Source organism: Cyanistes caeruleus, chromosome 10 (genome assembly GCF_971803275.1).
Source record: "Cyanistes caeruleus chromosome 10, bCyaCae1.hap1.1, whole genome shotgun sequence".
NCBI classification, from domain to species: domain Eukaryota; kingdom Metazoa; phylum Chordata; class Aves; order Passeriformes; family Paridae; genus Cyanistes; species Cyanistes caeruleus.
Window position 1 is genome coordinate 20,570,410 of NC_141710.1, and position 16,611 is coordinate 20,587,020.

The window sequence follows — 16,611 nt, forward strand, 5'->3', positions numbered from 1 at the left end:
CATTTAATTAACGCCCAAACAGCTGGACCCAGCACTCTTTCAATACCAAGACAACTTAAAGCAAAGTGTTTTAGACATTTTAAGTAAAAACCAGCATACAATCTATTAATTTCAAAAGCAGCCACCATAGTTAGGGCTATTCTTTTTCCTTCTGGCTTGTTTGCTGGTAAATGAACACTGGGCTCAGTCATGTGTTGCCAAATCTGTGAAGATTAAGGTACGGGTCAGTGCTTAATAAGTAATAGCCATCTCATGTAAGAGCTTGGCTTATTCATGATTTTATTAAAATATGGGAAACAAGAAAGCTCTCAATTTAGCATAAAGAAATATTTCATAGCTAGCTGGACAAATACAGGGAGATGTCTCAAAATCAATAGAAACAAAATCCACCAGAAAGAACATGCCTGCTGGGTTGCCAGAAATCCACCAGAAAGCCTTCTATTTTTTATTTCATATAATACAATGCTCTGCAAATCCAGTTTTTCCCCTCTGAAATGAGTGCACCTCCTTCCAAAGACAATGTATTCAACATATTGCAGACTCCTCTTTTGCCTATAGTAATAACAATTACTGCTGCTCCTGATGGAACATACCACATCAAGCTAAAGGCTGCGCTCTGGCCAGCAGCAGGAGACACATCACCACCAGCAGCTTTAAAACAGATGCACAACATTTCACAACCAGGGGAAAATGTGCAACCATCAAGCACAAGAAGTACTAGAAAGTGTCCTTCCCACTTTTAACGCTCAGCAGAACACACTTGACTATGGAGATGCTCACATTGGCTCACTAACAGCTGCTGTAAATGCCAGAAAGAGTAAAATCAGGCAGCTTTTCCCTGGTTAATACACCCTTTTTGTATTATCCAAGACCTGCCTTCAGCATACCAAGAAGAATACCCTAATTCACAGGACATCTTAAAAAAGGAGATGGCTTGGTCTCAAGAGGTAATTCCTTAAATGCTCTATCACCTGGACTTTATTTAATGAGATTTGGGAAGGATTAGCTATTTCACAATAGCCAAGGTCACATCTCCAAATTCTCTTTCCTAGACGTCATTAGCGGGGAAAAAGAAAGGCATAACACCATATGTACTTGATCACAGAATGAGCTCAGAGGATCACTGCAAGGAGACACAGAGAAATCCCTCAGAACTTTTACTGAAGCCTGCTGAGAGCCAAGTATTGGGGTTTTTCTGGGGAGCCTCTGTAACCTACTGACTGCTGTACTCCCTCCTCTGCTCATCTAAGACACTACAAAGCAGCAAAGCCCTCACATTTTTCCCGTTAGCTGAAATAACAAGATTTTACTGTTCTAAACTCTGTGAGTCCACACAAAACTACCCCATTAGGAAGGCAGCTCTCCTGCCTGCACGGTTGTACACAAAAGGTTTTGACATTTAGCATAGAAGAAAAAGTAACCTTTTCACTGGATCCTTTTCACAGGATCTGCCACGTTCCAGGGACGTGGGATGGGGTGGCAATTAGGGACCTTGGGACATGCACTCTACCAGCTCCCTGCAAGCTCCTCTGGAGAGGAAACAGGATGCTCAAATGTGCCTTTCTTCTGTGACTGATGGCCATGCCAGGATACACCCTGAAAAGCTCAGAGAATTTACTCCTAATTTAAAAAAAAAAAAAAAAAGCATAAAAATGATGGTTTTTACCTGTAAATGGTCTTGTATTTTCCATCCCTCCCTTTATCTGATAAGGCAACCTCGTAGGTACAGGTGTAAGGCAAACCGTTGTTGTGTCTATCTGCATTGAGAAGGCCAGTGGGAGGTGACCAGGAAAGCAAAACCGTTCTGGCTTGGATATTTGTAACCTATAAAAAAAACATCAGTTACCTGAAATCCGAGGAAAAACCACTATTCTGTAAGCATTCGCTTTTTGCTTGCATCTTCACAATCAATTTCTTGTAATTTTCAATTACAAAATAGAAATTTCAGAGCTAGAGTTGGAAAGTAAAGGGTCAGAAATGATTGACAACACAAACAAAAACAGATTCATGGCAAAAAGTGATCTCCAACAGATGAGAAATACAGAGAGGTTCCCCTGCAGTGAACTGGCTGGTCACTGTCTGAGCATCCAGCAAAGGATGTCTCTGGAGGTACCTGCTGCTGTGGCCATTCCCAGAAGGGAACTAGAAACTAATTGGAACCAAGGCTTTAACCTATAGATCATTTTATTCACCATTATTTTTCTAAAGTTTTTGTTGGGGAGCTTTTTCAATGAAACTCTGATAGCTTTTTCAGTCATCCTGCTCCTTCTTGCCACTTGAAACCACAATAACTCAACAGCAAATAAGTAGAAAAACCCAATTTATCCCAAAAATCTATGCTGGTGCAAAAGCACAAGGGAAAATAATAATAGAAGTCCAACCTGTCAATTAAAAATTACACTGCAAATCAATCATTTTGTGCCCTGATAGAAGGACTGTGTGTGATCTGCAGTCACCACTGAGTGCAACAACTCTGTGGCAGAGGGGTGAGGAATCTTTTCTAATAAAACATGGAAAAAGTACCTCAAACTCCTGCACCAAACCAATTTTATCACCCCACCAGTGCCACTGTATTCTTCTGGAGAGCCAGGTTCACGCAGCTTACAGAACTAGCATCACCTTGCTCACCAGGAGAGCCACTGGCACATCAGCTGCACACAGCCAACAGCAGCTTCCCAGAGAGCAGCCTTCTCTTATCAGGCCAAGAAAGAAGAATAAAAAAATCCCCCCTGCCACTGTGTCAAAAGAAAAAGAAATAAAAAGCAAGAGCTGCCCTGGTTATCTGGGAAAGGCAGCATATTTTCACACAAGCCTGCTGAAATATCCCAGAGAAACCTCAAAGCCTCCAGAGCCTCAAATGCTCTGCCACCAACTCTCCACTTTCCATCATGAAAATAAAACGTGTTTTTCCTTCTTAATTGCAGTGAAATTTGTTGCATAGGAAAAATAAAGAATATAAACCCTCAGTGTTTGATTCCTCCATATGGAAACTAACAAAAAAATATTCTTTATATTTTCACTACATCTATAATTTTGACAGATTTTTGCAACACAAAGAGCAAGATGTTGTTATTTCAGAAGGTGTAACATGAATGCTGCAGGTGCTCAGTTACACATTTCCTAACTTTTGTTGAGACAAGTGAAACCCTTACCCACAAATTACTTGGGAATGAAGTACTAGCAGTCAGCTTTCAGGGACTGCCTGTTTACAAATCCAGCTTCTGGATAACTTTAGATATTGGAGAATATTTACCTTCTCGTGTGGAAACACGTTGCTTCCAGCTGATGAGCACTGCAATTGTTGTGTCTGATACCCATATATCAACCAGATTCTTTCAGAGAAAGTCATAAATCTGTCTTTAACAGCCTGACAAGTAGGTGACACCATGAAATGTCTCATCATAAACACCATGATCTCAAAAGTTAGAGATTTTAATTTATAGCAGCACATTTAAGTCTTGCCAAAAGAAGAAAATCTCTGTTCAACCTAATGTGAAAAATAAGTTTTAAGGCAAGAAGGTTTAAGTAGCATCAAGCTTTCTTTGTAAAAAAACATGGACGTGCAAACTATTTTCTGAATTTTCATGGCATTTCTTGCTTTCATGGCATTTTCTTATTGTATTTTTCTGATGCTATGAAATCAGTTTTTATTTTAAAACCTTGGAGCAGTTAACCCTGATACTGGCTAAAATACCTTATAAGAATCTTGAATGATTCAAGTGTGACAAGTAAGTTAATTTTTTTGAGATATACACGTATATGTATATACACACATGTATGTAAATGAAATTGCAGCAAAGATACTTAAGAGCTAAAAATCTGCATTTAAAATAATATTTTGATCAAAAAACTGATTAACAAGATCCAAATACATTTTAGGGGTTTTTTTAACAGACATTACTACTATGCCAGCTCAGCCCATCAACATGCAGTTTCTTTTATTATGGAAATATGCTTGCATAATTGTTTTTCATAAATTCAGACAGACTTGGAGTTGGAGGCATGATATCCTGCCAATGTTCTATTGAAATGTTTTTCTCTATGACTACTCCCAAGGACACACGTATATATTCCACATACGGCAAAACTCTGGCCCTCCACGAACTTCAGCAATCTGTAAAAAGTTAGGTCTTGGGTTTCTTAAAAGAAGAGAAAGTATCTTGTGGGCTAGCTGCTAGAAACTGTCAGACTATTTTTCTGAAGCCAGCACACAGAGGATAAAAGTCCAAACCCAGTTGCTAAGCTGCTCCAGCTACACCATTTATTTCAGAGGGAAGGAGCACCCGGAGTGGCTGCTGGCTGCCTTGGAGCTCGTAGGTACACAGCAACTGCTGCTGGAGGTTTAAAAATAAACACCAGAAATTGTTAAATACCAGTCTTAGCTGCGCTGAGCACACACAGCAAATGTAGGAAAGCAAGTGAGGGGTCACTGTCTGCGAGATAAGTCAGAAAAGGCAAATCTATTCCCTCCCTGGGTCGTGCACGTCAGCTGGGAATGGATTTATTTGTGTGGCTGGAGATAAACCTACCTGCTGCTCCCTGACCAAGAGGCTGATACCATATCACAGTCACCTGCCAATATCTCCTTTCATGACCAAAGCCACCACTTCATTTACCAAGGAACTCCTACCTGGAGCACGAAGCACTACCTTTGCTGTGAAAAAAACTAAGTTAAATAAATGGGGTTATGATATGTTGAGAATAACAAGCAGGGATTTGTAAAAGAGTTCAGTATCTTTACCTCCAACTTTTCTAACTTACACAAACACCTTTCCAAAGGTACAGACCTGGACCAGCCCTCTCCACGCTGTGAGGAACAGCCCAGCTACCACCACAATGGTGGGCTTAATGGCCCTTCTGAACTGGCAGAGAGAAATACTTCACCATCAGTAAAAAACAGCTTATTTTTCATTAATGGTGCACTAGTTCCATCTGACAAAATACAAGCAGCCAGAGCATCTCCTCCCAGGCTGGGCAGGTAAACCTTCGTGCTGCCTCTGAGCTCCCCCAGCCTGTCTCATCTGTCCCCAGAATCACTGTGCTTGATTTGAAGAGGGCTGGCTTGGCCTTTTGAGCTGAGACCTAACAAAAGATTCTCCCACAAGGAGTTCTGTACGTCTGGTGAAAAGCACAGTTAATTAGTTTCTGAAAACTTCTCAGTTTACACAGTAAATGCCTCCTTTCTGCTCTATCAAAACTCGGTGGTGTAAATAATTATTCCATAAAAGCCCCTGGGAAAGAATCCAACTCCTGCACCACTTCAATAAGGTTACAAGACTGATGAGTATCGGTCCTTCCCGTCTTTCAGGTAATGAAAAATGTTTCTGTACAACTTTCATTATCTTTCAAATTCCGGGTTAGCATTCACAGGCATCGTGTGGTTCGGGGGCTCATTGTATGTGTGAGAACTACACTGCAAGCAACATTCATTTACTCCCTCGAGGGCACGCTTTGAAAGGCTTGGGGGTCAAATGAATTCACAGTTATTACTGGGTTGAGATTCTGCTTTTAAATTATGGCTGTAATCCTGCAATTTTAGGCAAAAACCCCAGTGATTAAATATGAGTTTCGCAGCAGAGCAAGTCAGCGGGAGCAGGCTGCCTTTTGGAAAGCCAGGCTGATGTTTGAGCTGTGGTTTGACAGAGCCCTGGTGATCCCCCATGGGTGGTGATGTCCCCCCGAGCCCCTTGGCTGTCGGATGCAGCCATTTCAGAAACCCAGAGTCAAGTTTCCCTCCCCTCACTGAGGTATTTGTTTCAGAGAACGCTTACTTTGTCCACGATAATGTGAATTAAAAACATATTTTAGCTGACACAAAACCATGGGGAATTAAAAGCAAAAGGTGCCTTTTAAAATTCTGGCTGTTAAAGGGACAAAGCTCTGATTAAATTTACAGCTTGGCTGCACATCTCTCAAACAGGTAACAATATCTATTATTGAAAACAGACCTTTCATGAAGTAATAATTTTAAAAGTGTGTGTATTTTGTACTCAGAGAGGTACCTGTATGATCCAGACCCCTCCCAGTGATAGCTCTCCTGCAGGAGTTGCTCACAAGGCTAATCCCTTTGGATGGCTTCATCACTCCATGGATGGAGGGAGCTGCCCACTTGGAGAAATCAAATCCTTGTGCTGCAGACACAGCATCATCCCCTTCCCACTGACTCACCACTCTGCTCTCTTGCTTTGCAGAATTTCTTTCTTCACTGCTGTTTTCCTGTACATTGTTTTATTTTTCACTTGTAAATGCATAAGATTTGCCAAGAAACATGACCAAGATGACTATGCATAATATGATATATTTCTATCAGATGTAATACTGACTACACACAGACAGAATCATTCACAGAAATTCATGATTTGTGAGAGTCCTGTGAGTTTAATTACTCACAAATGTCAAAGTTACAGAGAGAGAATAATAGATAATCTCCAACATCACCTCAGTAAATGTCATTATTATTGAACCAGCATTTGCCATGGTTTAGATTTTTTTTTTAATCTTATTTTTGGTATGATTAAAGGAAGACTATTTTTGTCTTATTTTTTTTTGTTTTTTGCTTCTTTCTGCTTTAAAGGTTCTGGTTACCATAAATCTAATTGTACAGATCTCAGAATCCTGCAAATTGCTCTAATAGCTTCTTTTCCTATCTCTAAAGATAAAAGTATGAAACAACACATTTTCCTTGCCAGCTCTCTGGATCTTTGCAAAAGCACCTGGCTGTGGCTATTGACCAAATGAGCAACATTCAGGTGGTCCCTGGTATGAAAATATTGACTCCCTCTGTACAACAAATGAGCTTAATTCTGTGCTAAGTGCATTTAACCAGCTCCTGCCTGTGCCAGGACACCAGCACCTACTGATGGAGCAATTTAAGACCAAACACCTTTTGTATTTATTCAGAAGTAAAGCACCCATAAGGAGAGAGTCCAAAAAATAAAACTCAGCTTGACTTTCCCTGAGCTCTGCCTCTTCTGCAGCCAAGGCTCCCACTGCAGAATGTCTCTGTACCAGCCTCTATCAGCTGAACAAAATCTTCCCATGAGCCTCTCACCACTATTTTTTATTTAATTGCTTATTTGTGCCCTGTCTCTCCAGCTGGACAGAGCAAGGCCTGAGCTCTGGAGAGCAAAGGAGAGTGCTTTGGGATTTCTGTCTCTCCCTGCCCCATGACTGCTTCTTCCAGTGCTGGCTTGGACCATTCATTCAGACCTACAGTGCTCTTCTGGCTTTCATTTGACACACCAAACTGGAAAAGAGCTTACAACTAGATTTCTTAATAACCTCACCTGACTGCAGTCACACTCAGCATTAGGGTTATTTACAGGGTGATTCAATTCCATCATAATTTACAGGCTTTTATGGCTCAGACAAACACAGACTACAGTAATTTGCCATTGAATAATAGAATTAGCTTAATTTAATCATGATTAAAGACATAAATTGCTCATGACAAAATTAAACCCAGGGGAGGTGGGGGGTAAGAACTGTGCAAGTCACCCCAGTGCACTGAGTTCCCCATTACAGTATGAATACTGGGAACTGTCCTCTGGAAACAGACAACTGGTGCAATTCCTGGAGTGGGTAGGGCCCTGAAACACCCATGAGCACAAAAGATCCTTCAGATTTATTCCCAGTAAAATGAGTTAGTGGTAACAATCTACTAAGGGGAAAAGAATCCGAGGTGCTCCCCTGTGAAATCACCAGTATTTTGTGACACAATCTACTTTTCATATTTGCTATTGTACATTTGTGTGGCAATTTGGGCTCACATACCTGTGGTTTCTCCATTCCAGAAAGAATGTCTTGAACCCTTTTTGTTTCTGAATCAAATTCTGTAAAATAGAGAATGTGGAAAGAGGAAGAGAAATAAATTACCAAAATTAAACAAAAAATTCAGTTACATCAATAATTCTTTTGGCATTTCTAAAAAGGGGAGGGAGACAGACATTACCTGCACATGAGCATCAGCTGCCTTGTGAATTTAAGGCATGCAGTTACATGGATTAGTATTACAAAAAATTAAAAGAGAAAAAGGAGGGAATGAAACTTCCAGTAATTGCAGAAACTCAGAAATGTGAGGCTGTTTGTAGAGGTGTCCTCCACAAGCAGTGCCATTAATTGTGATCTGCATTCAGAGAGTAAAACCACCGTGTTTCCAGAACTCAGCTGTGCAAGAAGCCCAGGAGTTTCTCAGTTCCTGCTGAACCTAACCCTGGTTTGTTAACCCAGCCCACCCTCACTCCAGACTCAGACTGGGCTGCCCACCAGGGCTCTGGAGAGGACAAATGTCCTTGTCCCATGCAGGGAAAACCCAGGGGAGCCACACAGGTACCTGCCCTGAGTCCCAGCACCCACCTGTCCTTAAACTGGGTAATGCCCAAAGCTCTTTTACAGTCACCTTCCAACTGTGGAGGCAATAAAGTGATGCCAGGCAAATTCCAAAGTCTGTCCAGCAGCAATCCATCCTCCCTGCCTGAGCCTTGTGCCTGGTACAGCAGCTCTTGCAGGGGCTACACAGAGGTACCCACAGGCTGTGAAATGCTCCCCCTAAATCAGAGGGATAATTGTGCAGAAGGTGCTGCAGAGGCCATCCTCTGACCAGTGCAATCAGCCTTTCCCTCATCCTCCCCCCTCAAAACAATCTTGAGGTAAAACACCAGCTTAGAGTAATGAGGTGACACAAAGCAGCTTTATTCCTTTTGGACGACAGCACAGAGAGGCCTCACTTTCCACTACAGTATTCTCTAATGGAAAACTAGGAACATATTTTCCTGTTTTTTGGATTTTTCTTTTTTAAAATGCTAATGCAAAAAGTTTGCTCACCAAAGCAGAAGAACATATCTCACCTAAAGCAAAATGAGCCAGATGTGCTTGGCATAGGAAACAAAAAACATTAATAAACAGGTGGGATCAGATCAACAGCTTTCACTAATGATTCCCCCAAAAACCTGACCTACTTCTCGGAGCCCAAGAATGTGTCTTTATTTTTGTCTGTGACCTGCTTTAAAAAAAGTAGATCTTCTTTTTAAAAATTCCATGTGCTTGACTGCCAAAAAATAGAGCTGGCTGAATGCTGATGGCAGAATTCCAGTGTAAATGCCCATCTCTCCCTACAAGAATGCACCTTGGTGTGGACTGGGAATGACAGATCTCCTGCTGCACACATTCCTGGATTCCTTTTAGTCTCAGCTACTTGGAAAAGAAAGGAGTAGTAATATTTCAGGAGAAGTTGAGGATAGCAAGGTTGGTTTTTTTCCATAGCAGATAACCCTCAGAGTGTATTATAAAGAGCATAAACCAACAGGATTGAGCCAGAATATGATAATACTGATTTCAAAATTTCACAGATGGACTAAAATGGCTAAGGAAAAGGCTGAGATGCTGATCCAAGTGAACATGTCAGAATTTCAGGTGTTTCAGAATGCAGGGCTCCTTTCAGCTTCAGTAGAGAAGTTGAACTGTGCCACAAAAGCCTGGAGCCAGATCTGCACACTGTGCAGATCCTGCAGGCTTATCTCGAAGGGATGCTAATCAGAAGCAGCTTCTGCAGCTCTGAGTGTAACAAAAAAGCTGCTACTATTTTATCAAAAGTTTATGGTTATTATGTCACCCCTAATTACAACCCCCAGAAGCTGAGCGTGAATCACTCTCAACCTTAAATCCCAAACATGTGGACTGAATTTTCTTTCCTCTCTCTGCTTTCTAGCAAAGATGCTCTGTCACACTGAGCAGCAGAAAAAAAACAAACCCTGAAGCCCAAAGAAATCTTATTTCCCTCTCCCATGAAAGGTGATTGCTTTGTACAGTTACTGAGTCCTCCCACCCTCTGCAGGTCAGGGCTGAGGGCTCAAACTGCTCCAGGCACAGGAACTGACTCCAAGGCTTAAGGGAGGTGGGTATGCCCAGCTTAAATAATAATTTAATTACTTCAACCAGACTTCTCAATGAACTGTCCTACTCAGGGAATTTTTTACATTAGTATCCCAACTATGTATCTTGTTCACACAGAGAAGGCTCTGGGTACCAGATACAGAATATTTCAGACATGTGGACATGCATGTGGTCAATATGGACATTCGTGTGGTCAATATGGACATTTGTATGGTCAATATAGACATTTTTCACCAAGTGTTTATACAGATTAGCTGGAGGTGGAAGATAATTCTTCTTCAAAGACTTTGGGGAGAGGGAGAGAGGGAATGGGATACATGTAACAAATAATGCCCTGTGAAAATAAAGCAAATATTAAAGGCAGAAAGCAATAAACACCCACAAGCAATGTCTGTAACAGCATCAGAGAACACTGCAGGTTCAAAGGGGACCTCAGGAGTGGTTATCAAGAATTACAGTATTTCAAATACTTAGTTTCCCATTTCAAGAGCCATAAAAAAAAAAATATTGGGCTTCTATGGATGGCTGACTTCCTTTCTGTAATAAATATGATTATTCACAGTCTCCTGAGCTAGACTAAGCTAAGGAGAACGAAACCTATCCCAAATCCCTCTCTCAGCAGGGAAGTTGCTCTGACCTGCCAATCTCTCTGAGTATCAAGCTCTACATCTTCCTTCCAAGCCAACAAAGAGTAGAAAGCCTTCTGAAATAGAAGACAATAGAGAAGGAAAGAAACCATCTGATATGCTCTCTCTGATAACACAGAGCTGCTGGAAGGCCTTTCCTCCTGGCTCTCTCTTGTTACTCAGCAGCCACCAAGGACTGCACCTCAGATTAGTTCACTGGAGCATTTAGGGACAAGGAGCATGAGCATCTGCTGGACATCACAGATGCAGTGGTGGGAGAGTGGGCAAGAACAGCAGCAAGAAATGGGCAGGTCTTAGTGTACAACAGGCAGTTCAAAAAAACTTCCTAGAACTGCTCAGGAAAGGTGGTGGGTGGCATGATTCACCTACCTGGGACTAATTGTCCCTGAATAACAGGCAGTTACACATTTCAATCCTTGTCCCTTCCTCTCCCTGAGCTGACTGAGCACTGAGTATCTGCCATGAAGACAGAAAATCTCTATGCCAACTCCCCAAACTCTGGGGCTTGCAGAGGTGCAGAGGCAGGCACCAGGAGCTGCTTTCCCCTGTTGCCATCGGGAACAGAAGCTCAGTCACATCAAGAGCCCAACTAACACTTCAGGTCGTTGTCCCATTTTAACTTTTCCTCTCAACATCTGCTCTCCACATCTGTCATGGCAAAGCTCTTCCTCCTAGGAGGAAGCTGGGGGTGGGGATGAATTCCTTGTGAAAGCTCAATGGGGTCCTCTGAGGGACAGCACAAAAATCTGATTTAGCCTGCTAATCTCACTGTCTGAGAGATATGACAGCACTCCCAAACTACAGCATTAGGTTCTAATTCCCAGGCTGTGGGTTCTTTAGCTTCAGACTAATCTTTTATTGCAGAAAAGCCAGATGAAAGACCTGGACCACATCAAGTCCTCTCTTCTTCCAGAGTTTTGAATTATAAACAAAACTCTATAGATACAAGCAGGAGTAAATGCCCCTAAAAATTAAACACTTTCTCAGCAGCTGTTTGGTGCTAACAGAGCTTCAGTGTCAAGTCTTGCTGAACTAAAGCCTTTTATTCTATGCTTCTGTTAGCCTGTGTCTATGTTCCTTTCTGCACGTACAGCACAAATATAATTTTCAGACCTTTCCAACCATACTTTTAAAACACCAAGCACAGCTTTAAAAAACAGGGGAAAAAATGTCAGTTCAAGGTAAGTTTGAAGTTTCCATCAATAGTTTACATGTTTGCATGAACAGCAGCTGTGTATGTAAATGGTTTGAAATAGCTAAAAGCTCTAAACTAATTAAGATTTTCCCATTGCAAATACACATTTTAGGTTTGTTCTGCATTCTTTCCTTCGAAGAGAGGAAAAGGTCCAGCTCAAGACTTAGCTTCTGGCCACAGAAAGTATTTACTGTTTCAACAGCCTTTCCATTCCAAGGGAATGACATCAGCACTAGCACTTTGCAAACTCTAATTCTCAAGCAGAGCCCCATGCTCACAGATATGCCAGTCATAACATGACATGCTTTCTCAGAATTTGTTCCAGATTTATCGGGGCTGTGACCAGCTTTAATGCTGGGAAAGATCTTTCATCAGTCACGTACAGCACAACCTACAGCCCCCGAGAAAATGAACTCTTCAAAACACAGCCCAGCTCCTTTGTGAGCTGCCTGCTGATGTCAAAGCTTAAGATACCAAGAAGAACACATACAGACTTTCAGGGAGTTACAGAAATGTAAGTTAATGAGCTCCTGGTACAAGAACAAACCTAAAGCTGCAGATGTCACGCAGCAGCTGAGTCACAGGAGCAGAGGGGATGTGACACAGTCACCAAGTCCATCCTCCTACACTGAAACATGATCATCTATACCCAAATCATTTCTCTGAGATGGCTCCCTACCCAATTTTCCAAAATAAATGACAATTAAATAAATGATCTCCTGCCCCATGATCATGGTAATCTCCAAAGTTCTCAGCCAGGCGAACTACCACAGCATCTAACTCCTCATGACAGGGCAGATCATCTGAACTCTCATTGCTGCATCTGAAACTTATTCCTTCCCTCCTGCACATCTGCCCCAGGAGAGTTCATCAGCCCTTTCTTTGTTGCCACCTTCCATGTACTTGCAGGTATTTTTTTCCTTGAACAAAACAAGGTCATTTCTCCCCATCTGTCTTTGCCATGATTTTGGAATTGGTCTCCATCCTTCTGGAGATGTGGCACAGCCCTGTTCCAGCTGAAGTCCTGGCAGCACCAAAACTAAGGACCCACTTACAGAGCTTGCTTAGAAGTTTCCTCTTCTCTTTGTCTACAGAATAACTTGACTCTTGGGGTTTGTAACCTCCTATTCCTCCCTGAATTACCACCTAATTTAAAAAAAACAGCAGGTTTGAGAACAACTAGCTGCAGTGCAGTACATGGCTCTTTGCTTTGATCAAACCTTTTCTTTGAAGGCCATTACAGAGCTCTCCTCCTGTCTTGTCCTCCTTCCCTGACCCATCAAGCACTCTCAACCCTATCAGATCCTGATATGGACTATAATTTAATAAACCTCAATCCTTATTCCATCCTTCAAGCCCTTAATGAAAATATTGAATAAAATTAGACCTAGGACAAATTCCTGTCTAATCCAGTTTGATGCAGCTCTCCAGTCTGTCAGGGAGGCAGCCCAGGACAGGGCAGGGTCATGGATAAACTGCCAGGCTACTGCTGGCTGACAGATGTGACACTGGGAAGGGCAAATCCAGTGTCACACCGAACACACGGGGCTTTCAAAACTCTTCCCAGCACCACTTCCCTGCTGGGCAGAACAGGGAGCCCTTCAGAATAAAAAACTCATGAAAAAAAAATTATATTCAAAACAGTCAATCACATCAGGTGAACCTGTAATACACCAAGGAAAATTATTAATTAAGCCTGGACAAGATTTCTAAATGTTAAATATTTCCAATTTCTGTTCATTACATGAAAGCTAATAAAAAACACCAATGATAAAACACACCTGTGGCTCCTCTGACAAAGGTAGAGAGATTGATGCTATCCAACTTTAGACACAATTGTTAAAACATGTTCTAATTCTTTAAAAAGTGCTGTGCATGAGCGTATCGCAATTTTTTCATTTCTAAGTGCCTTCCCACTGTTGCTATCTGATTTCTCCTGCTAACATACTTCAATTAATGTCTAGGAGCTTATGCTTCATTATTTATCCTTAAAGACCAAACCATATATAGATAGCAGAAAAAAACCAAAAAACAAACAAAAAAAACCAACCAAAAAAAAAACCAACCCCAAGTCACTCCCTGAATAATTGAATGCAAATAGAACAAAAGCCCTGTATAAAATCCAGAAAGGCATATTTTCAGATCTAAAATCAGAAAAATCAGCTCTCTAGTCATCCTGATTCACTGGGACAATAAAGCAAAGGAGAACTGAAGTGCTTTGCCTCAACACCCCTGTGATTTAGGCATGAATTTAATCCCACGCTTCAGAGATGTCCTGGCCACAGTTCACATCTACTGACCTGCTAGTTTCACCTCAACTGCTTCAGTATCCTATTGTCCATGGGACAGAATACTCCAAAATACCTGGAGTGCAAATTCACAGCTCATCCTTCTTTAACCAAAAGCTGTCACATGGATCAGGTCAGACATGAAAGCACCCAGATGTACATATTGAAGTCACCTGGGCTAAAAAGTGCTTTAAAAACAAATGTAAGGGTATCCAATCCTCCCTGCCCCCCATTATTGTCTGATCTATGTTTTTCATTGGGGTGAAAGAAAATAAGATCAGTAGCAACCAGCAAGGGAAATAAGAGCCTGGATGCAAGGGACAAATGGAGGGTAAGCGATGTGTTGGGTTTGTTTTTCTCTGCTTCTTCGCTGCTACTGCTGGAAGACAGCAAAAACAACTCCTACTTTACTGGCTGGAGATCTGAGTGAATTCCTACTGTGACCAGGCAGTTGGTCCATTAGAAGGCAGAAAAGGGTTTTCTTAGTAAAATACAGCAACCCCCCATCTCCATCACATACATTTGACATCTCGAGCAAGCGCTTTGTACGTCTCCCAAAGCAGATAACAGAGGCAGTGCACTGTGGATGGCTGCAGCTGGCTGGGTTTGAAGGAACACCAAATCAAACAATGACATAACCCACAGAAACAGAGGAAGCCCAAGCTGAATCTGCTGGAACAACAAACCACTTACACACAGGACCTCCTCTTGGAGCGCTCTCCTTTCATCATTTCGACCTGCTTTAGCTTATTTTCTGTGTCAAAATATTTTTCTTTTTTATTTTCGGCAGCTTCCCTTTGCCATTCTGTTACAGCAGCTCACGCATGTGGGCTTGGGAAGACAGTAAAGGCTTTGCAGATAAACCAAGCAGTGTCTACCCCTTCATCTTTTGGTCAAGTATTTGACTAAGAGACTGAAAGTCCCTCCTAAAACTTTCCTGGAGCTCCTGACTCCCACTTTCCAGGTAAAAGGCTAATGTTTTGTTCTCACCATCAACTTTACCAACAAACACTAACCACTTCCTAGGAACAATGACCTTCACACTCCTCGGAATTTTGTACAATAGTTGGGATGCATGGAATTTCCTTATGCTTAACTCCTTCCATTTATTTCTGTGCTGCTTCATGCTTTCTCCCTCTCATTTCTCCTCAGTCCCCATGACTCTGTCCAGCCTTTGCCACACTCAGGGGTTGTTCTCCAGGCTGAGGAACCCCGGGGTTATTCAGGAGGGGATGTAAGTTCTGCAGAGCTGCACATTGCTGTCACCAGTACCCCAGGTGACATGGCCATAAAAACTCCACAGGCTTCCCCAGCTCAAAGCAGGAGCAGGGGATGGTCAGCAGCATGGCTGAGATACCCATGCTTCTTAAAATGTGACACTGGCTCAAAAGGATGTCTGGCAGCAGCCATGAAATCACACCATCAGGCACTGACAGAGAGATTTCCTCTCCATAAGAAAAGGTTCCCCTCAGTCCTGGCACCTGACTGTCACAGCCAGGCAAAGCAGGAGCCTGAGCATCATGAACACACAGTGAAAGGAGGCTCACAGCTCCTCCCTGCACTGACAAAAGCACAGGTTTGGCAGCACCAAGGATTAGTCTTCTCTTCCCAAGTGGGTCACTGACAGCTCCACTGCATCCCATCACAGGCGTGGCTTTGTCTCTGTCTCTCCTGAGTGTCCCTGCTGGGACAGAGGTGAGTCCTGCACTCTCCAAGAACTGAGATGGAAAGCACAATTCCTAATGAACACAGAGTGACAAGTCTCCAGTGTACCAGTCTGGCCTTTAAAATCCTGTATCTGCTGCCCCATGCAAATGAGGAAATATTTTTCTCTGAACTACCATCCCCAGTGTAGGGGGACAATGGCACCAGTATTGAACACAAAATAAAAATTACTTCTTCTTGATGTTCAAAAATAGGACCATAGGCAATTCTGGCCATAAAACCCTTTGCTAATCTGCCCATTACACAATAAGAGCATTTTCCTGATCAAACACAAAACTAGCAAAATAACCTGCAGAACTGCATATTTGCACAGAAAAACAATCACACAGCACAGCCAAAACAGACTCCACAGGAGTTCCAAACTTGCTGGGGATTAAACAGAGCACTTCAGCCAAAATTAACAACTTCCTTGGCAGTGAACCTCATAAAGCCACTGACTTTGCTACAACAATAGGAAGGCAGCAGAGCACTTCCCCAGTGCAGAGGCGCAGCAGAACCCATCAAGAACTAAAAAAATTGTAAGAAGGTAACTGCAGGCCAAATTTTGCCCTCAGTCACAACTCCTCAGCCTTGCTCGAAACAAAGAAGAAATGCCTTCTTTAGATTTCATGGTGGGCAATGCAAAGTGCTTTGGGATGCTGGGTTTTAGCAATAACCACTATTTCAGTCTCAAGAACAGAGTCAGAGCACAGCAAGATATTCATCCTCCATGAGAAAGTAAGCAGGGAAAAGTTGCCCTAAAACATATAAAAGTAGAAAATGCGTCATCTTTTTACTGTTTTTGATTTTTGTCTGAGCATTTACATTAACGCAGAAATTGTATTTCTATGCACTACTTACACTGTTTACATGTCTTTAAAAGATG

General features: G+C 42.1%; 1 protein-coding gene across 2 annotated transcripts in view; it reads right to left on the reverse strand.

The window, feature by feature from the left end:
• Positions 1-16,611, reverse strand: part of FNDC3B (fibronectin type III domain containing 3B) — a 181,880-nt gene that overhangs the window by 54,537 nt on the left and 110,732 nt on the right. For both annotated transcript variants that reach the window (XM_086843403.1, XM_086843404.1), the window contains exons 7-8: positions 7,774-7,832; positions 1,667-1,824 (exon numbers count right to left, since the gene is read on the reverse strand). In XM_086843403.1, the coding sequence (XP_086699529.1) occupies positions 1,667-1,824; positions 7,774-7,832 (217 nt within the window). The remainder of the gene's footprint in view (positions 1-1,666; positions 1,825-7,773; positions 7,833-16,611) is intronic.